General features: G+C 35.5%; 3 protein-coding genes and 1 long non-coding RNA gene across 10 annotated transcripts; 1 reads left to right on the top strand and 3 right to left on the bottom strand.

The window, feature by feature from the left end:
* Positions 1–1,692: 1,692 nt before the first annotated feature.
* Positions 1,693–5,165, bottom strand: LOC120327305 (uncharacterized). Of its 5 annotated transcripts, none has more exons than XM_039393764.2 (3): positions 3,196–5,165; positions 2,332–2,475; positions 1,693–2,076 (listed from the first exon to the last, which is right to left on the bottom strand). In XM_039393764.2, the coding sequence occupies exon 1, from the start codon at positions 4,909–4,911 to the stop codon at positions 4,075–4,077; it is 837 nt and encodes a 278-aa protein (XP_039249698.2). In that variant the 5' UTR covers positions 4,912–5,165; the 3' UTR covers positions 1,693–2,076; positions 2,332–2,475; positions 3,196–4,074. The 5 variants fall into 5 exon arrangements, with proteins under 5 accessions (XP_039249698.2, XP_039249699.2, XP_039249700.2 ...); XM_039393765.2 differs by having other exon boundaries at positions 2,380–2,475; XM_039393766.2 differs by having other exon boundaries at positions 2,423–2,475.
* A 1,607-nt stretch (positions 5,166–6,772) lies between these two features.
* LOC144422244 (uncharacterized) lies at positions 6,773–8,028 on the top strand. Its single transcript, XR_013475233.1, has 2 exons — positions 6,773–7,139; positions 7,425–8,028. It is a non-coding gene; the product is annotated as an uncharacterized LOC144422244 (long non-coding RNA).
* Positions 8,029–9,046: 1,018 nt separating this feature from the next.
* Positions 9,047–12,583, bottom strand: LOC144422003 (uncharacterized). Of its 3 annotated transcripts, none has more exons than XM_078111671.1 (3): positions 12,385–12,583; positions 10,567–11,355; positions 9,047–10,331 (listed from the first exon to the last, which is right to left on the bottom strand). In XM_078111671.1, exons 2-3 carry the CDS (start codon positions 11,333–11,335, stop codon positions 10,276–10,278), a joined length of 825 nt encoding a protein of 274 aa, XP_077967797.1. In that variant the 5' UTR covers positions 11,336–11,355; positions 12,385–12,583; the 3' UTR covers positions 9,047–10,275. The 3 variants fall into 3 exon arrangements, with proteins under 3 accessions (XP_077967797.1, XP_077967796.1, XP_077967798.1); XM_078111670.1 differs by having other exon boundaries at positions 9,093–10,331; positions 10,567–12,124; XM_078111672.1 differs by having other exon boundaries at positions 9,226–9,895; positions 10,567–12,124.
* A 419-nt stretch (positions 12,584–13,002) lies between these two features.
* On the bottom strand, positions 13,003–17,309 carry LOC120327303 (mitochondrial tRNA-specific 2-thiouridylase 1-like). Its single transcript, XM_039393762.2, has 3 exons — positions 17,172–17,309; positions 17,022–17,057; positions 13,003–14,760 (listed from the first exon to the last, which is right to left on the bottom strand). Exon 3 carries the CDS (start codon positions 14,758–14,760, stop codon positions 13,444–13,446), a length of 1,317 nt encoding a protein of 438 aa, XP_039249696.2. The 5' UTR covers positions 17,022–17,057; positions 17,172–17,309; the 3' UTR covers positions 13,003–13,443.
* Between the last annotated feature and the right edge of the window lie 5,192 nt (positions 17,310–22,501).

Here is a 22,501-nt window from a genome sequence, read left to right as displayed (position 1 = left end):
TCTACAGCTAATTTTCTTTTACTTCTATAACTACGTAATAATTTATAAGAATGCTAAATATATTCGTGTTACGAGATATTGTTATTCCTTTCAATGCCGAGTGGCGTGTTCCTAGTCATTTCATGCATAAATAGCAATATATAGTATCTTGACCTGACGGTTGCCAACCATAGTTTTGAAAAGCTGGTATTAATCACGTATCCCTTAACTTATAAAATGATTACTATCGTTGCATTATTGAGCTTTTGTGCAGTAATAATTAGGGTGTGACATCATTAAAATGACAACTGAGTGTTGAGTTTGTAAATTTGCTAAATGCAATTATGAATTTCTCGTTAACTATTCTAGATATGATAATGGTTGTATTGTTTGGTTAGAAAACAACACGAGAAAACGTTAAAATTAATTAATGCTCAAACTTCTACGAGACACAAAATTGTTCAAGGTTGTTGTTTACAAATTTTCTGGCGGTATTTCGCAATGTAAAAACCAGTAGTTGAGGTCTCTTTAGCGTCATCTCGCTGAATAGCACTCTAGCATTCGCTAATTGAAGTCGAGTAAAAAATTTTTGGAAAACGACCATACAGAATTGACCCAGAGGGAGAGATATGGGCGGGTTGAAAATTCGTGTTGTTTTTACACTAATTTTGAAAGAAACATTGGTTTAAATATCATCGTTAACTTTTATTTATATCATATATATGTATATATTTCGAGGTAAAGTGGAATGAATTTATGAAGTGGAAGATTGAATGCCTACCGAATGGGTGGATTCAGGGCCGGGGAGGAAATTTTACTTTGTATTTGCGTGTCGTATTACTAATATTTTTTCCTCATTCAGTATTAGTATCAGTAGCGTAGGTAGGGTATAGAAGCCATGGTGGGAGTTGTTTGGATATGGCGCAAAAAGAGCGTAGAGTTTAAATCAGGGTGGTCCAAACCACGTCGCCTTTGCTGAAGGGTAATCGAAAAATCGCATTTGGTGTTGTTTCGTCATATAAACAACAGAAAATCTTTTCGACATCTTGTTACATCACTAATGTCACTGAATTAACTAGTGTTACGGCTGGCTGAAGCAACTAACGAAGTTGAATTGAGTGTGATTGGGTAGTCCAAATTGTTCACTGGCTTTTGATCTATTTGGCTGGGAATATATTCCAACAGTTATAATAACTAAATATTAATGTTATGGCCTAAGAATATAATTCGTTCCGGTGATGTTTTGCAACCAGCCTTAACAGTATTACGAAAATGCTTCTAATATTTCAGCAAAATTAGTAATTACTCTCCTGTACCTTACATTTGGTAAAATATGATAATCAATCATTCAGCAGTTATGACAAATATAATCTAAAACGGCATTTTGCTATCATGTGAGCAATGAGCATTTCCAAATTTTGAGGGATTTTGCTTTGAGAACCCTGATGTTCGGAAGCACTTACATTTACACTTTCTCCATTATAAAGAGTTTGAAATCTTACATTAAATGTAGATATAGCTGAAGTTTTGCATGTTTCAGTGATTTTCTGGCGTATTTTGTATGAGTTAGCTTGATAAATGACAAACAATGATCAATCGTTTGCACAATAAAAGTGTTTGTTGTTTACATATTGTGGCCCGCGAACAATGCAAAAATAATTTTGTGGCCCGCGAAGGCGACAACCTTGCCCCACCCTGGTTTGAATCGTGAAAAAAATTTTAATAAACGAAATAAAAATGAATGAAACTCGTAAGTTTACTTATATAATAACGTAAATAAAGGATCTCATCTCGACAACAACTGTCAAAAAAATGTCAAATAACGATGAAGGGGGATAGGTGTACTGTATACATTATATAAATCATCAAGAATATACAAAAGCCAGAGCATCAGTTGCACGTATTGCAAGTTTAACAAATGCAAATGGATTTTTATGCGTACTGGGGAAGCAGGAGCCCAAAAATTGGTCAATGTGTCAAAAAAGTCGGGATCCACTGATACAACTGAATAAATGATACAGCAATATGAACACTTTTAATCTTGTTCAGCGTTTTATGCGAAGACTTGATCACTGAATGATTTCAAATGCCTCTGACCTAAAAGAAAATGGTCACCATATAAATGTGCCAGGATCTGTATAATGCACTTATAGATAGACGTGGACTTAGATCGTTTTGATGTCACGTTGTTAAAAAAAAAACTTGTTGGACACGGAATGTAGCTATAAAAGTCCAGTGATCACGATGTTAAACCCAAACGGGCCTATTTGAAACGAATGGTTCAACGGTAAAGCAGCCCTTCTAGAGTTTCAACAGAACGGCGCTGAGCGTCGGGATCGCGCCCCTGATTACCTCGCGTTGGAGAATAATCGTACGAGAGAGGATTGCTGGATTTCTCACCGCCATCATAGAGCTCATGCACTTTGAAGAACATTTGCCGTACCCAAATTTAACTGATCCAATGCCTACTTGCCGCATTCTGCGTGAGACTTCCTCCTGAAATAGCAAATACAAGCCAGTGACAGTTACCTCAACATAATCTAGGAAAAACACGTCCACTTCAAGCTTTCGCCAGCGGCAAAGCGCCGGGCGCAACACTTCATAAAATTACGCCGGAACGGTAACTCGTTATTTTGGTGAAGATGGCGAGAACGTTTTCAAATACCGCTTCAAACCAAAGTAAACCCCAAAAGGTATCTCGCTACAAAGTACGCCTAAATAGAGTTAGGAATACTTGAATGGGAACAAGAAACTCACTAAATGCCAGTCACGCGTGAAATCGTTGCAAAACACGTCAATAGTTGGGAGGGGCCAGCTCTGCACTAATGAACAACAAGTCTTTAAGGATTGATTATACACCACTTTTCCATGAAAATTCCAATTGGAGGGATGGCGCAAATTCTAACAAGCACGACACTGGAGAGGAACGTTTGGCAGCAAAAGCAACCCTTACCATATAGAAACAATATTGCACAAGACTGGAGATGAGACTTTATCATTGAAATATTGCGAATCAACATCAAAAATATATTAAACTACAGATCAACACCAAGACTTGACAAGTGTCCTTAAACACTATGGAATTTAGAAACCACATCATTACCAAAAGATTAAAGCTTGGGGGTGACCTGTATGAACTAAATTATAATTCAAGTCAAACTTTGAAATTCTTCTCTTGCAAACCAAATTACTAAGAGAGAAAAATAAATACTGTACCGAAGTTGTGAAGATGCTGAAGTTGCAACAGTTCGTTGCAGTGCGATCCAGCTTCACCTGAAGAAAAAAACTTCAAAACAAGTTACTGGCTCATGGGAACTGCTGAATACTAACTTGCGATATTGAAATTTTAACATTGTTATCAAGGATAGCAGCATTATGAATTATGGCATGCGACCACCAAGAAAATATGTGGACCAAAAGTGTATGCTTTAGCTCTGGAAAATCAATAAAAACCGACATTTTTAATACTCCACCAAGATCTTGGAACTTCTCATTTCTTCAAAGTAGCATCAATCGCACCTGTTATTATGAAAAATAGGGATTTAAATGTTCTATGACAAGGTCCCTAAATTTTTAGAAGAAGAATATACAAAGTTTGACTTGTAAACGATACAGATAATACCAACGAAGATCAAAATATCAGCTTGAAAAACAGTGTCCCATAATAGTACTGGTCAGCTTCAGCAAGATCTGTAAAAATGAAAATGCAAGCATAACAAAACATTCAAAACAATGTAAATGATATTTACTATAAATTGATGATGCTTAACAGACCAGTACACTGGAAAAAGGCATGTTCACGAAATTTGAAGATAATTTATCTCTAGATCTGTACTTTCATCAAAAGTTTTATCTTTTAGAATGAATCCCCATGTCAACTTACAAAGAGAACTGAAAAAATCCGAGTTTGTTACAGGATCACAAAAATACAAACCCAGAGACAATTACTTAGAACCATTGGCCCCACATAAATTATATACAGTTTTAAAAATAAAAAATTAATTGACCGACCATCTTGAGTTACAAGTTAGGTCCATTTAAGTCCTTTGGTGGAAGATACTGGCACAACTACCATGGAATTTAATGCATCCAAGTTCACGATGGAGAGGAAGAGTTACATTGCGAACACAATTCAAAAGATACTGATCCATTTTTCACATGTAAGCAGATGCCTGTATTAGTATTTTTCTTTTTATCACAGGGTTCATCAGAACATGTTGGTAGTTTGCGCTTTCCAGACGTTTTATCAACAGTCTTTGTCAGATTCACAGATTTTAAAGAAGGCTTCACAAATATACCAGGAACAGTTGATACAGCCTTTAATATTTTGGACAGTTCGCTCTGATTTTCCATTACGTTTCGAAGGTATGTTGCATCCTGTGACAAAGCATCCACAGTTCTTTGTAATAGGTCAATTTGAGATCTCATTGATTCATTCTCTGTTGTAAGCTGTTGGACAGATTTCTCTAGCCCTTTGATGTACAACTTTCTCTTCTCCCTGTTTTCTCTGGCATTTATTGCTCCACGATTTTGTGATACAGACTTTCCTCTTACTGTCTTTTTTGACCTCACTGTTTCGCAAACTCGACTGTTTTTCACCATTGAAGATTGTGCAACATCTTCCAGCGACAGGCAGTCTTGTTCTGTACCATATGTTGACGAGGGAGAACAGCTACCACTGAATGAAGGACTCCTCGATTCACTGGGCATCGTCGAATAAGAATTCATGCAAGAGTCATCCTCAGGCATTGCTGATTCACTCAAAAGTTTGTTTAAAAGTTGATCATCTTCATTTTCGCTTTCTTCGTATGGAGGGGTATTTGCAGACATAAAGTCGTTAGATACTGTAGATAGTTCAATCTCACTTCCTGATCCTTTCAAATAATCCAACTCAAACAGTGACTCAAAAATATGGTCTGTGTAAGTATCCATATTATGGTAATTCAGTGTAACGTTACGTTAGATTTAATAGAAATAAAAGTTTCAACTTCGCAATTATATCCAGTAAATAACCATACACAGTTACCGTACGTTACGAAAACCAACACAAGGACTTTCTGGGATCTGCGCAGCAGTTTAAAAACACGGAACCAGTAGTTTAACTCTTAACTCAATCACAGTCCGTCAGCTGAAATAGAAATCCGGCAGATTGATATTTAAGCCAAACAAAAGCTTCGACAGCGACACGAAAATAGGTCCCAACTGTTACCACTATATCGAAAATATCACACAAAAAACTCCCGCAGTTCGACGAAAGCTGGACAAAAGAGAAATAAAACGTACATCGAACGTCGCATTTTTTCTTTGGCGCATGCGCACTGGTACGGCTTACGTCATTGTCTGCAATGCCTACAGGCAGAGCTACATGCGGATGGTTGGTAAATACCAAAGTGACTATAGACCGGTAAATATAATCCAAGATTGAAGAAACAAATTAAAGTGTTTCACTTACTACCACGTTTGTTATGAAGCAGCTAAAATAATAACGCTTTTATTTACCATCGTTCGTTTAATTTAATTGCTCCAAATATAAAGCATGAAAAATCCCGGAACTACAACTGGTTTTTCCGTGCATGTTTTTGTTTCCACTTAGTATATGCTTATACTATATCAAGATATACTTGTACTGCTACATAATAATAATGTACTATAGACGTGTTATCCATGGCGTCGAAACTAGAAAGACTAAAGAATACCGGTACAGCAAAATTGCCTGATAATGCGGTTAAAACTACTATGGGTATCATACATCGTTGGGAACTGAAAGTGGGGTACGGTACCGGTACTTTACAAATAAAGGTTGTATCACAAATATATGGGCGCGAAGGTCAAACAACTACGCCAAGAATTCCAACTTGGATGATTCAACGCCGTTTCCACTGACAACATTGCTTCATATCGACACAGTGAGAAAAAGTGTGCGGCGCTGCAGTGAAACGCGACGTCATATCTACTCAGTGATACATTAATTCGGTTCTTAACATTGTTTTTCTTGCCATGAAAATAAGTCAAATATGTCGTACCGCGGTACTCCAGTCAGGATATTTCCTTGAGAAGTTATGATGCACACGGAGTTATTAGATTTGAAAACAGTAATATGCTAACTTGCTTACGTGTCACGGTCTTTCGCTTTCGTTGTTATATTCGTGCCGGTTTGTCATGTGTCCCAGTATGCGTTTTATTGCATTGGTCTGTTCATATATTTACGGTTCAAGTCATACATATCTGTGACAAGAACGTTACTTGCCACATGCACTGCATTGAATCTGAGAGGCTTTGATGTAGATACAAGTTTTTGTCACTATTATTGGGTTGGCGCGACGGTGTGTCTCATTGTGCTAATAGGCCGCGAGCCGAGGACATTTATCTTTCAGTTTCGTAGCGCACATCAGGTAACTACCTGAAAATGATTTTAAAATGTTCCTTAGAAATTTAGTAACAAATATTGCCTTGTTCCCACTTCCAAAAGTTGCACGTTTTACAGTAAAGACGCTTTTACTACAATAAATATGTGTTACCATCTGTCCTATTTTCTCTGCTTTTCCGGTATCATGGGCCAATGAACGCAGACTTCTGCACGACGTAACAGTCAAGTTAGTCAGCTGTAGGTGGATCCCCAGTGGTCGGATGAATATCAGATGTACTGCAACTGCTCGCTTTTGCGTTGAGTACGGTAGCCTTTCCATAGTTTTTTTCAGTTACCGGTAATATTAGTTCAGTTATTCTAAGGAGGTGTTGAAAAGTATGGGTAAGATATTAAACACTTGTATATCCTTACCATAAATAGCAATATTAGTTGAGCACTAGCTCATAAGACGTTGTTAAGTAGGTACGGAGCGGTAACTCCAAGGAAGGCTAGACCTAGAATAATATGTCACAAACAACGATATTTTCTGGCTTGCATGAAATGTTTATGATTAATTTAATGACTCTTCTTGACTATTCAGCAGACTTATACTACTATATAGGCCACAGCATATTTGGAAATATAAATGAATGGCTGTTTCTGTAATGCACGATTGTGTGAAAGAGAAGAAATTATTCAATTTCACTAATGTCGGTTGGTCTAAATCTAAATTCATAGAGTCTACAAGAACCTGGGAAGCAATGATAAGTTATGCCGGAGTGGAAAGAAAGGTAGCATTGGAAACGATTGAGAGGTGAGAAATCAAGTTGTAGACAAACAGTTGATGTTTTGAAATATAGTCTATAGTCCATACTCATACTGTCATAGGACATTTCAGACTGTGATATATCAAAATTTAGTGTAGATATAGTCTAGTAATGGTATGCAAACACTGCTGGACTGTAGTACCTGCAATGAGCATATATACGCTCATTTAGTACATCAGATAAAATGCATTATGTATTCAAGGTATTAGTTAGTGTTTAGGGGTATTTTTAAACTCATGCTGCTCCAAATATTATTTTCTTCCTCATTTTAGATACTGTACTACAAAAGGAAACGGCAATGTTCCACCAATCCGACCTAACGCAGGCTCTGATTTGTAAATTGTAATATTTCTGTTCACTATTTTATGTACATATTGTACATTCATTTAATTTTCTTGACTTTTGCTGTAAATTTCTAAGTGAGAAATAACTGATTTATTTGTGTTTTCGTGCTCACGATGTTAATTTGTGACTTCATTGCTTAAAAATAAATACGTTTGATAGCCTCTATAAAATGGATGTAGCTTTTTATGCTGTTTTTGTTGTAAACTGCTTGTGGTTATTACATAAAATTTATTCGCAAATGTGAATCAGCGTTGTTGGTGTCGCTGCTTTCGAGCTCACTCCCAACTCCTGTCACACAATTAAAGTATTTTTTGTTGTTGGTTACATGTTTGCCATATTTTTCGTAATCTACCTAATAAATTATGATTGACTGAGGAAGTCCGATTTTGGTCAGGCAAAACATTACAGGAATACATTTGTGTTAGTGTGCTGTAGGGCTCTCGAATTGCATAGTTCTTATGTATGTGTTGTGAACTTATGGTTATTGAATTTCCGGGAACCTCTTATATTCAATTTCGCACCAGGATTGTGGAACAAGCTGTAATGCGTTCATTATGTTCGTTTTCACACAAAACTGAAGAATTTATTTAGTTACGGTACCAGATGTGCGCTACGAAACTCATTTTCTGGGCGTTTTCATGGCTTCGTCTCACGGCCCATATCCGTGGTAAGGATCTACAAGTGTTTAATAACTTACTTATACATTTTTCAACAACGTCTTAGCATAACTTAACTAATAATAACTAAACAGGGCTATGGAAAGCCTGCCCAACTCAGCGCAAGGTCGAGCAGTAATAACTAATATTCATCCGCTCGCTAACAGCTGGTTTAATTCAATTGTTACGTCATGCAGAAGTCATTGTTCCATGCCGAAAATGTAGAGAATATAGGACAGATAGTAGCACATATTTCTTGTAGTAAAAGCGTCTTTTCCGTAAAACGTGCAACTTTTGGAAGTGGGAACAAGGCAATATTTGTTACTAAATTTTTAAGGAACATTTTAAAATCATTTTCAGGTAGTTACCTGATGTGCGCTACGAAACTCACTTTCTAGGCGTTTTTCAGGGCCTCGGCTCGCGGCCTATAAGCATTAGGAATACGCTCGCCATCGCACCTCTAATTCTCTTGCGTGGGTTTCGCATATTCGAATCCCATGCGAGATGGTTATGTGCGAGAGGATTGCTGGACTCCTCCTCCCCCGTAGCGTGGTTCACGTAACCGGTGTTCGGTTACGGCTTCCGAAAACAAATAACAACTAATCCCATACCCGACATGGAATGGTAATTGGACGAGAGGCTGTGGTTCGCCATATGGTTAAGCCGTCTTATCGGCTTTCTCTCCACCCGGATAAATATGTAAATCCTTATGAAAAGAGTATAGATTTATCACCCAGTCCTGATCATGCCCATCCATAAGTACAACCTGGATTCTGTTGAATATATGAATTTTGTAGGAGCAGTGAACTAATCCATGACCAATGAGGATCCAGCTTTCACAGTGAATGAGGATCCAGCTTTCACAGTGAGAATGACTTCGCTGGGCGCCAAGATTAACGTGTGCCAGGTTTGCGTTAAGACATAATTTTAATTATCCTTATTTCAGTTCTATTATGAGTTCAAGGACTAGCCAAGTGACTTCAGTAGTTTTTGTACCTGAAATTATTGGCCAGTACGGTACGCGTCGCTGTATGAATACAGTAGCTGTACCCCGCACCTTTAGATTCACCAGTGTCCATTGGAAAACCCCAGAGATATCGAAACTCTAGACCTCTCGACTCAAAACATATAGCATCCATGGGTAGAACACATAATCTAACAACATCAAAGAATATTTTTGAAAATATTGTATTGGCATGAATGCAACCACGACCATAAAAAAACATGAAAATATAGTGTGTATCTGCATGAAAGCGTCCCACATAATACTTTAGTAGCATAAACTTTCGATACATACTCGTAGGACATACCCAGTGGAGAAGACTGAAGTTGCAATGATACCATTGCAGTGCGATCCAGCTTCACCTGAAAAATTGAAGGCAAAAAATTTATAAGCAAATCGGAAAATAACTTGAATATACATATTTGATATTCTCCAAGGCCATAAGGAGAATATAAGTACAGTAGTAAAGTTCATGAGTAGCCAATATAGTCCAACCACTTTCAATTTAACATTCATGAAAACGACAAAATTGTGTTTTAAGCCATTTTGCCTACAAAATGAAGTGGTATATATTCATTCACTTTGTAGTGAGCCAGACATACACTTCCAATGGTAGAATTACTGCAATTATATTTGATTGGATCTTGACTAATTCGTAATACATTTAAATCTAACTCGAAATTCAATAAATATGACTTCACTACAGAAATATGTGTGAGATGCAATATTCATTGTTGATCTGCAAAACAAAAAGCAAAGATTACATCCAGTTAATGAAAAAACATTTCATAGTTCAAATGAGAATCCTAGGTTTGAGGCATAAGTTTCAACTTATTAAGATATTACCTACTTTATATCCTTCAGTAAATCTGATAAGAGAAGTTAAAAATTATCACATTCATTTGGAGGAAGAAATGATCCCTAATATTTGCACAAATCATGTTAATTTATGATAGTTAAATATAAACTAATGCTGCAGCCTACAGTTATGAAAACCTGTTGATGACATATGGTTGTAATATGTGTCAACAAAGAGTGGAGCAAAATCAAAATTCAAGCTTATTTCCTCTAAATGTCATTTCTGCAAATACAAATAGCATATCTTCTACAAAGTAGTTTTTACTCCATAAAATAAATGTATAATACTCCATATTGAAGATCGCAAATACAAATCCCTGAAATAAAAAATTGAGACAAGAATACAGTTACCATTTAAAACAAAATCTTTAATCAATTTTCTACTTTATCCACACATGTTTTCAGCGATCAACTAGGCAAAGTCATGACCTTTGCCACCATGTAAATAAATAGATACTTGCAACTGAAACTTTAATATACTACAAGCTTACTTTCACTTAATTGAATAGTTTGTAAAAAAGTAGATTGATATATCACATCATGCAGACATACCTTGCTCTGGATTGTTTGATTGATTCAAACTCTTGATGGTCCAAACACTCTGAAGTTCAATCTTGCTATGCAATGCTTTTATTTCATTGACAAGAGTTGAAATATTCTGTTGAAGGATTCTCATACGAAGTTTGAGAACCTCATTTTCTTTTGCTAGTTTAGGTATCTGAGCTTCGAGAGTTACAGCCAGTTTTAACTCACTTCTCCATCTTTTACGAATCTTTATAGCTCCAACAGTCATGCTTTTCCGTGAACAGACTCTAATGGCACCGTCTGGTGGATGGTCAAGCTGAGGAGGGTCTTGCACAGAGGCAATAGCAATAAAATTTTTGTTTCGCTGATATAAAAAGGCGGTACTTTTTAGGCGTTCAAAATGAGGACATAAAGATGGGACCAATTCAGTTTCATTTTGTATTTTCTGCTTCATTTTTCTTAGAACTTTTATCTGATTTTTAGCAGTGCGCATTAGTAATTTTATGCTATTCTTGTTAATATATTGTTCTGCAAGGAGGTCTTCAATTCGCTTCTCCAACGCTTGCTCATGAGTCATACTATCATACACATTTGGTGTTTTTCTTGATTTCATTACCTTATTATTTTTATCAGCATTCTTCTGAACATCTTCTCCACAATCTGACATTTGGTAAATGGGCATGGAACCTTCTGTCACTAGATCATAAAGTTCCCCTTCTGCTGTTTTCTCCTGCGCTTCTCCAGGGATGTAAAGGATGTCAGATTCTTCATTAAATGATAATATTCTACTATTCATGACAACTGTTTATTTACAATCTGCGAAGAAAATAAATAATAATAAATATGTAAGAAAAAAAGTTTTTATCATCTGTGATCATGCAGATTTGTAGATCCTTGTTTGTTTATGCAGGATGTGTTTGTGATACTTCTCATGCCAACATAAAGTGAGATTACTTATTTATTTTGATATACAATTGGATGTCAGATGAAATCATGTTATTTTCATACCCATGTAATAATCCAAAATAGTATATCAATTCTGACAGCATGTGTGATACTTCTCATAATAATCTTTGAAAATGAGTTTCAATTTTTTGAAAGCAGAAACTACAGTCCACTATAATTTCAAGGGTAATAAGATCAATTAGAAAAATATTATCAGAAATAATATTCAGTAGTTTGAGAATGTCAATAAATATGCAAACAAGTATACTGATGATGCCAAGTTTCTGTTATGATTTATTATATTCACAATGATTTTGTAGCATAAAAGAGTCATTTTGGGGGTTCATGATTGAAATTGTACGATTGTAAGCCAGATTCTAGAATTAACTATTCCAACAGGCATATCATTCACTTCATTATGCACCATGTTCTTCCACCCAAATAGCGTACTAACTTAAGAACTATAAATAATATGCTCTCCGCATGAAATTATATTTTTAGGCATTTATTCGAGAGTAGACAGTGGTAGAAATATATTAAGTTGAATTTGAAAAAGACAAAAAGTTCAGACTTTCTCGTATATTCAGCCCATATTGTTTATCAGAATTCTGACTACATTCCAGTTGAAAGAGATGTTTGCCTGCAGAATAATAAGATATATCCAAATCTATGCAATCTTAGAAAAATTGCAGTCTTTTGAGAAAACATGTAATGTAATTAATTGGAGATTTATTATCATTGAATTTTTTATTATCACACCTTTATATTTCAAAAAAGTTTTAAAATTCATGTGCAAATTTTCAGCATGAACGCATGATAGAAACCTAATATCTGTGATGACAAGAGTTGGTAATGTTGCACAGACAAGGAATCCTAAAATATTCAGTAACAAGAGATTACCTCAATTTTTCTAATGTGGTCTACCGGTCTTATAGTACTTTGTCTCAGCTGCTAATGCCTTTAGATATTCCATCGTTGATTTGGTACAAGATGAATTTGTAACTGGTAAGATTTGGCCCACTTCTCCACGATGCTTTCGAATTTTATCTAATAATCTAATTCTTTCCTGGGGATAGTTCAAAATTTTTGCTCTAAATGAACTGATGGACTCTCTGATCCTAAGATTATCTTTCAGCAGAGTAGAATGCAATTGTTTTAATTTTTTTAGATTAATATTCTTTCTAAATAATCTAGCTGTTCCATTATGCTTGCAATAGTGATTCAATGATTTGTTATTCTTGATGTTTGCAGGATCATTATTCTCAAGATTCTCACATGGGTTTTGTAACTGTTCAGCATTTTCTTCACCGATGCAAGTCGATTGGATAGTATCACTTTTGTATAGAGCATCATAAAGTAGACCCTCTGGACCTTCATCATCACTGGCAGTGTTCAGCAGGTTTTCAGTGGAGTACATTACTTTAGAGATTAATGACAACTTCAGTCTTTGACAGTTCATGATAGCTAGTATATATGCAGAAAGAGAATGACTGCTTATTGAACTTTATTATAATGTTCTGAAAATTGAGAACATTCTGATAAAATTTCATTTGCATCAAGCTAAAATTCTCCAAGTTTGCCTGGGTAAAATATTAAATATACAGGGAAAGTTATTCTTGACAAGCAAGTTTGTATTATCAAATGAAAGTATACAGCAGCAAGGCATATGTTACAGTGCATCAAAGGTACTTGCAAACAAACATAGTTTTGAAATACATAGCAGTTACTACAATTCATCATTCATTGTCGTGATGCATAGTTCATATGTCGAATTACTCTTTCTAATCTATAAGCAGTTTATCTGGGATAGTTTGCAAATTTATCTCCATTGATTCATTCAGTATTAATTTCTTGTTTTCCATTTCAGCTGTACTTATTTTAGTCAACTTGGCCATCTGTGTTCCAATCTGTTCTAACTCCATTCAGCTGAATAATAAGCTCCAGTTCAACCCTGTATCGTTAGTTATATTTCTTTAACATATTCTGATAATCATTAATGTCATCCATGATATTTGGCGAACAAGGTAGTATTTGGTCACCATAATTATGGAAAATATTGTACCATATATCAGAATCGCACCTATACGGAGCAAACTTTAATCCATTATTTGCACATTCATAAACAGAAGGACCAACATTAAGTATTTTTGAACCCCCTAGACATTTATTGCCGGAATACAAAACAACAGCTTGTCCAGGAGTTATAGCACGTAACGGTTGTTTCAAAATAAGAAGGCACTTTCCTTCTGCTAGTTCATACAGCTTACTGCATACTAAAGGTTCTCTGTGCATCAAACGAGCTTCACATTCCCGTATATTTATATCACTAGATAAAACATGTCCTTCACTTATCCAGTGAGGCGCTTCCATGATTAAGGCATTACTAAAAAGACAAGGGTGATTTGTCCCACCTGCTACAAAGATATCACCACTTTGAATATTTTTCCCCGCTACAAAATATGGTACATGTGAACCAGAAATTCGGGATCGTTGACCAATGGTATATTTAAAATAACCATTGTGAGCGCCCATCAATTCTCCAGTTTCTAGGAGAACAAAATTTCCAGCTTTTGGTTGAATATAATCTTGTATAAAACTGTCAAAATCCCGCAATCCAATAAAACAAATTCCCATGCTCTCTTTTCTCTTGGCAATAAACCCAAGATTATTTTTTGATGCTATCGTCTTTACAGTATCTTTATATAAACTACCAAGTGGGAATATTGTATGCTTGAGAGCGTAAGATGAGATTTTATTCAAAAAAAAAGTTTGATCTTTGTTCTCATCTATGGCTTTATAGAGACAACCATCATTTCTTTCACCAGTATGTGAAGAGTGACACTTCTTGAAGTCGTTTGGAGACTGAACACCAGCTGGTAAAAAATTTTCACTTGTCCTCGCATAGTGTCCTGTGGCAATAGTTGGGGTATTTAGTTTTGACTTTGCATACTTTAGGAACGCATCAAATTTAATATGTTGATTACATAAAACATCAGGATTTGGTGTACGGCCATACTCATATTCATCAATCGTTTCTTCAAAAACATTATTCCAATATTCTTTAACAAAATTAACACAATGAAAAGGAATTTTCAATGTGCTACAAACTCGTTCCGCATAGTGATGATCTTCTTCCATGGAACAATGACCAGTTTCATCTCTCAAATCCCAGTTCCTCATGAAAGCTCCCAACACATTATATCCCTTTTGTTTCAGAAGCAAAGCAGCAACAGCACTATCAACGCCTCCAGATATTGCACATACAATTTTGCTCATCTGAAATATACAGAATAAGTGATGAAATATACAAATTTTTTTTTATATAAAGCATGTGAAAACAAGTATTTCCAATTATTCTTTATTTACTAATTAAGTTACTATTCTATATTTTATACTTAATACTCTTCATACACAGTTACATAATAATCTTAGCTCTCTTGTGAAATTAGGTAATTTTCTCTACTTTATTTCTACATTTTAAAGCATGTTCAACTGTTTATTACACTATTAACACTTAGCATAACATTTTGAAAAATTACAGCATTTCGATGCAACCAAATCTTATACCTAGTAATAGAAAATAACAAAATAATAGCATTTTTCCTACATTTGATAAATGTTCATAATTCGGGCTACGGTACTCAAATCTAATAACAAACAAGTTTCATAATCAATTGAATTGTTTCTGCCAGTTATTTTCGTGATAATAAAAAATATGGTACATAATCACATAGTCTACTTGTTTTACAAACGGACAATTCATAAACAAAAACAAGTGTGATACTAATTCTTTTTCTATGTCACACATACCGCATACCGCTAACACACAAGTCATTTCAAGCAATAAATCTAATTCTAGATACACATTTCTGCATTTGAGTGGCAAAATACCGTAAAAGCGCCTAACTTCGGACAAAATTACTATATTTTCGTCTATAACTCGGCCATTTATTGTCCAAACGGTGCCAAAATTGCTCGGTAAAACATTCGTGCAGTAATTTACATTCCCTGCAAATTTCGGTTCAATTGGACTATTTTTACTATTGAAATAATCGATATTTCTTGCCATCTGACCGTTATCCTTCACTGCCCTAACTTCGGACAGTCATTTTCTTCACTGCGTAACCGCGACGCACAGAGAGAAAGAGGCTTCCGATGCGGATGACGTAATCACGTCGTTGCGTGAAGATAAGACGCTCGATCGTCGTCGTAACGTAACATTGACGTCACGACGAAAATGCATTATTTGAAACTTCCGTCGTCCTATGTTTACATCTTTCGTTCGTTATTTTCGATACTTCAGATGAGTATGATAACACGTTAGTCATTTTAATCAGGAAATGCATACGTAAATATATCTGATGCAAACCGTTTCAATCCACAATGAAGTATTTTAACGGGCTTCTATCGAAGTCTTTGAAGTATTAATATTCTCGGCGGATAGCTTTTTTTTATTCTGCGCGGTTATCTTTATAAATGATAATTTATATCAAACACACGGTAAATCCGATTGTAAAGTTTAATTTAAAATTCAACTCAATCTTGTAAACATGTAGGTCCCGTTTATTTGTTGGAGATTAAATTTATTTTTAATTTCGAGTAAATAAAATCCACCCAGGCCGTATTCAATAACTGTCATTTCGACTACTAATCATAAAATAATGGTTAAGTCAGTGCACTGTGCCATATGGACGTTGGAATTATCATAGTTTTATATATTCGATTTTTAACGTCATCGATTAAGTGTGACATGTATTTTCATTAATGTAATTTTGGCATATATTCATACATGACCGAACAAAATACAAAAATATTACATTGGAACGCCGTCTTTATCTTAACGGAAATTGTCATATTGGCTCCGTTGTGTCTGGCGTCAAAATTCATTTCCGCGACGCAGTGTGACGTCGTGTCGGAAGTGAGCGAAAAATAATCTACGTGAGGTTGACGTATTTTTGACGCTGCGTGAAATCTTAATATTCTTACGAAATTTATAATTCAGAATTTTAGGTTTTATTTAAATCTCGTACGACATCTTGCGATCACTCAAATAAATTATATACATTGTTGTCGCCCTCTACCGAATGATGGTATTTTGACGATGATAGCTTCAGTAGGAGCGACGCTCTGCGCCGTTGAATGCCGGGCAGTCAATTTTCGGCAAAATTTCTGTTTTTTTACCAAAAAAATAATTATGCAACATTAAAAAAGATGAGAATAGATGTAGATATAACAGCGCAACCTATAATAATTAAAATTAGCAATATACGGCGCGTTTTAGCCAAGATATGGCCGTTCAAAAATTTTGTCCGAAGTTAGGAACTGTCCGAAGTTAGGCGCTTTTACGGTATTCCACATTAATTTATTAAAAACTTTTCACATAATAGAAAATATTTGGCCGTTTCCAGCTCATTCAGAAAATTCATTCACAAACTCACGCAGGCTATACGGTACCGTACGGTAGCGTACACAGTCTGGCAATAATTTCTGACTTTAGTACCGGTAATTCTACAATGACAACCAAAGTTCAAAATTACCTACAAAAGATCGGGTCTCGTGTAGTTTCTCACCTCTTTTTTTTTTTTTTTTTTATTAGTTTCCGAATTAGATCAAGATTATTAATCATTTTTTTTTAGAATTCGAATATCATGGTTTTAATTACCACCATTTCAATTCAAAAAGTCATCAATAACTTCTAGTGGGCGCAACAATTCTTGCATATAGCATTCCTAAATACGTCATCCAAAAATTACGTCATAATCACGAAATAGAGCTTGCCATGGTATTGCCAAAGTGACTATAGCGACAGTCACTCGTAATGCTGTGATCATGGATCAAAATGACCATTGTTATGCTGCAGATAGGCTAGTATACGCAGGGCTGCCACTCTAGATGTTTTATATCTAGATCTAGATGTTTTTTTCAAGATCTAGATATAAAATTTGGAGCCTAGATGTTAGCTATAAAATCTAGATATTTTTTTTTTCAAGGTTCTAAATATTATTCAGTGGGAAATAAATAAAGAGATGTGCGTAATACTGTATTAGGTGAATGAATATTATTTCATTATTTAGAAGTATTGATGTAAGATTGATAAAACAGTATATATTTACGATAAAACTCATTCATGTTGTATTCGTCCACCGGTACCATACAGCCATATGTACTTACAATATTTGAACAACGAATTAAACATGTGACGTTTTAATTAACGTTAAGTAGAAAGGACGACGTTGGCCCGATGATATTGTTGCCAAGGGGTTTTAAAATTATTAGGTCATTTAAGTCTATAAGTCAGTGGTTCTCAACCGGGGTCCGCGGACTCCCGGTGGTCCGCGAAGCATTTCCAGGGGGTCCGCGATTAAATTAAGATTTTAAGAAATTATTTGCAGTTTAATTTTTTGTAATACGCTCGAGCCTTTGCTGCCTATGACAATGTGACAATAACCTACAAAAACTATTTTGATTTATCTCCTTTGGGCCTATTGTGACAAAATTTATGACAGCACAACGATAAATACGAGAACGCAGCTACAGTGATCATTTTCTCCGTTTTGGTGCGCCATTTTGCCGTCCTACCCAGGGTTGCCATATTGGGTTTTTTAACGCCAAATTTGCCATTTTTGGCTTTTTTCAAACGCGTTTGGCGTCAGAATTTCCGTTTGGCTCTTTGGCGTTTTTTTGGCTTTTTTCAAGTCTATTCTAGTGTCTATTATTAAAATCATATGAAATACAATATTTAGTGTGTAACAACGTACTTAGCTACTTAACATTAGGATTTCCTGGAGCATCGATTTCCTTGTTTGTTACATTAACTCTTAACCACATCCTACCCAATAAGAAATAATTGCAGTTTCTGCAGCTGCTCAGACAGATGTTCAAGCAGGGTTGTAAACTTTGCCTCGTTTTTATAGTTTTGCCTATTTGTCAGTTTTACATTCTGTTTCCAAAAAATAGTTGTATATTTTAATTTTCATTATGCCTGATATGGTTTATGTGAGCTTTAGTTTAATTTTGCAATTGCAGTAACGATGTGATTAACTACGCTAAAATTACTGAATTAGATATCAGTGGTACACCTGTGAGCGGCAGGGGGTTAGATAATTTTTTAATAAATTTGATGGTTTATAAATTTTGAAAGTGAAAAAATTTTCAATAGTAAAGCACGATATACTGATATAGGGAGAATTTTTTAAGGTAAATCACAAGTTTAAGTAGAAACATGTAGGTATATTACATACTGACAGACTGAGGCGGCACCCTGTATTGTATATGTTGAATGGTAAAATGATGCTGTCCGCTTGATATTTATTTTACATTCTACAGTTCTATAGGAACTTTACTTTCTATTTGTGTGCCTCACCGAATGAACTGATGGCTCTACATCAGTGATTCTCAAACTAGGGTTTGAGAGCCGCATGCGGCTCTCAACAACCTTTCCTGCGGCTCTCGTTAATGCTTTAAAATTTAATTATTTTCAGAGAAAATTTTTCATTGAAAACTAATCATTGACTCGAAATTAAAATGCTGAAGTCTATTAGTTAGTCGAATGAATTTCCCCGTGTTTATTTGCGTAGCGTTGACTAACCTACAAGATGCAATAGTGACGCAACAGTAAGCGTTTCTCGGACACTCGTACACTTTTCACTTGGCAAGATTTTAGACATGGCTGTAATCATTGGCTTGCTTCCGTGTATTTTCTGTGTTTGTCGCATTCCCGGATATTATTTATAAATCAAGTAACTCAATGATTATTTTAATCCTAGAGCAATTTAAATTTGGTCCAGTAATCGAAAATAGTCCCGAAATATCTGGCGATCATCTCAAGCAGTTACTGCACTTTGCATCCTCCGCGATTACGACCCGCTTTGACAAACTTATTAGAAATCAAAGCCAAATTAAATGGCTGTTAGTCTAGGGTGGGCAAAATCTAATCTTTTTTGAAATCGAATAACTTGAATTTTTTTTTTTTTATACATAACAGGGATCCAGAACGTCAGAGTTCGATACACCATTTAGAAATTGATAGAAACATTGAAAAGTCGGCAAAAAAGCGTTTTTTTTATTGGTTAATGGTTAATTTCATCATAATCGCTGCTTGTCTTTGTCACCGCAATCGTTTTGGAGGCGATATCCTAAAGTTTGTATTCTATATTCCCGCCCTTTCTCGTTTTTTGCAAGAATAAGCGGTCGCCGAATATCGAAGTTTCATATTTCTAGTATACCCTTGCGTTCACATCAGCGACATCTGTTGAAAACATTAAGGGCTGATTTTCTAAACCAAATTAATTTTATTCTGAGTTTTATTCCCTGTCTTGGATTTGATCTTCCTTATCAACGCTTGTAAATTAACAGTGCCTGTTTAAATTGAACGGTAACCAAGATGCAGATATTTATTAAAATGATACTTGAGTTTCTCGTGCTTTCCTATGGTGTTCGTGTTATTTTAGTATTAGATAGATAAACCTAGCAAATTTACGATTGCGTGAATCCTGAATGTTGATTTAAAAAAAGCGATTAGATAAATTGGCAATAAAGGCATTCCTAGGCCTTTGTGCCTAATCGAGGGTCAGACGCTAATTATACCTAATTCTCTAAAGTTTTAAGATTTTTTTTTCAACAAAACAACACCCCGATGGTTATTATAGCTAAAATACTTACTGAGTGATGCTCAACTTTCTTTACGGAAATTCGCAAATTCACCACTTCAGTTAATGATTTTGATTATGTCATGCTATAAGACTTAATTGGTACTGCCCAATTGCTTCGAAATTTACCAATTGTAATCATTTTCGATGATAATAGACGCAACAATCTGTGAACGAGTCAGTGTGCATTGTCACAACGAAATTCACGATTAATTTTACGTTTTACTCTTGGCTCAGCGGCCATGTATGGTCGAGTACAATGTTACATATTCGAAACATCACTTGGCCAAAGATGGAAGGGATCACTAAAGAGCTAATACAAAGTGCTTTAAAGGGAGTAGGCCATGACATTTCTTATCTGGTTACAATTTAATGAGTGTTTTTCATACAAGTAACTCATACCAGCTTTTGGAAAAACTTCTGGTCATTTTTAAATCCATGCTATTTACATAACTATTGTTTTCTAACGATCTAAAATTGCCTTTTTCACAATGAAACACCGAAAAGTCATTTTAACATTTAATTTCAATCAACTTTATGTTCGGTAATGCAAGAAATGGCTAATGATATGTCACCAAGCATGCGGTGTTTAAAATCTGGGAAATTTATTTTAAATACCTAATCTGATTTGACGTTTCTAAATTTACGGAACGGTCGATACGTTTTTTTTTGCAAAATAATGTATTGAAACGATACGTTAAGTGCGAAGATAAGCATATAACACCATAACGCAAAAACAACGACTTTTCAAATTTTTTTTTTTTCTGATAGCGAGCGGCGTAGGGAAATCTCGCACAATTCACGATTGAGTTGGAGACGCGCGAGTTCGGTGTCCAAGCAGAGCGGCGCAGGTCACGTGGTACCGGATATTCGAATAGTAAAATGGCATTCGAATATTTTATTATTCGAATATTTTGCCCAGCTCTAGTTGTTAGGTGTGTTATTGTTACGAGGACTTGGTATTTTAAATACGCGCTTAAGGTTTGTTGTTATTTTACCTTGCGTTGCTTGTGTGCGGCTCTTCACAGCTTTGAGGTTTGAAATGCGGCTCTGAGACTAAAAAAGTTTGAGAACCACTGCTCTACATCATCATCAGTACGTTGCCAAGCGCTTAAAATCTGACAAATCATGGGGCTTTTGTACTTAGTAAAATTGTTGGCTTTTTTCGTGTCTTGATTTGGCTTTTTTGATTGCTGGGGTCTGGCAACCCTGGTCCTACCCATAAGTATCGATGGAAGCATTACGTGTTATTGTTCTATTCGCCTCCCCTTACGTTTGTGAAAGTGGATTTTTTGCTCTCGTTCATATCAACTTCAAGGCTCGTCACCAACCAAACGTCGAGGACGATTACGTGTTATTGTTCCATTCGCCTCCACTTGCGTTTGTGGAAGTGGATTTTCTGCTCTTGTTCATATCAAATACAAGGCTCGTCACCAACTAAACGTCGAAGGCGATATGCTTTTATCGTTATCAAAAATACGACCACGTCTTTCAAGACTTGCTTCTGATATGCAACAGCAGAAATCCCATTGAGTGTATTCGATTTGACAAAATAAATGGAAATGTCCACTAGTTTGGTGTTATTTTTGACTTGGTTAATTCTGTATGGAACATTAGGTTGCTGTTTAAGCTATAAACTAAATTTCAAATAAAAAACTTTTGAGGGGTCCGCGACCGCTTTGAGAGCACCAAAAGGGTCCGCCAAGACAAAAAGGTTGAGAAACACTGCTATAAGTGCTATTGAATGTGTCTCTCTTCAAACATCAACTTTTCAAAATGCCAAAGTGTATACACTACCAGCAAAAATTTAGAAAAGATTGGCTTAAGGAATGGTTTGCCCATTCAGATGATAAGAACAAGGTCTTTTGTAAGTTCTGCAGGTGGGAATTGAATTCAGGATGATGATGATAGCTTCTTCGACATCTAATATTACTGCATTGTGGTTACTTTTCATTAAATTCAATGACTTCATATCTAGATGTTTTATTTTTCAATCTGGATGTTTCTAGATGTTTTCCGAGGTCAATCTAGATGTTTTTAGTCAGGCAAAAGTGGCAGCCCTGTATACGTTTGACTGGTCTTCTGTTCCGACGCATTTCTTTTCGGCGAATGCATGGGAATTTATGAGTGAAGTGACAACCATACTTTGTAAAAATCTGATGTTTTGAAGCACGATACGTGGGATATTTGATAGTAATAGAAAGTTTGTAACTTAAGCTCAATGATTTAGCTAATGAGGATCTTGATAAAAATCGGTGATCGTGAAAATTGATTATTAGAGGATGGATTCCCCTATAATTTCCGTGTATGAAGGCTTGCGAAATACTTAGCTTAAGTATGATTAATCTAAATTTTGCATATTATCCCGG

Source organism: Styela clava, chromosome 4 (assembly GCF_964204865.1).
Source record: "Styela clava chromosome 4, kaStyClav1.hap1.2, whole genome shotgun sequence".
NCBI classification, from domain to species: Eukaryota; Metazoa; Chordata; class Ascidiacea; order Stolidobranchia; family Styelidae; genus Styela; species Styela clava.
Note: the sequence above shows the minus strand (reverse complement) of the source record. Positions and strands in the feature narration are given on the sequence as shown.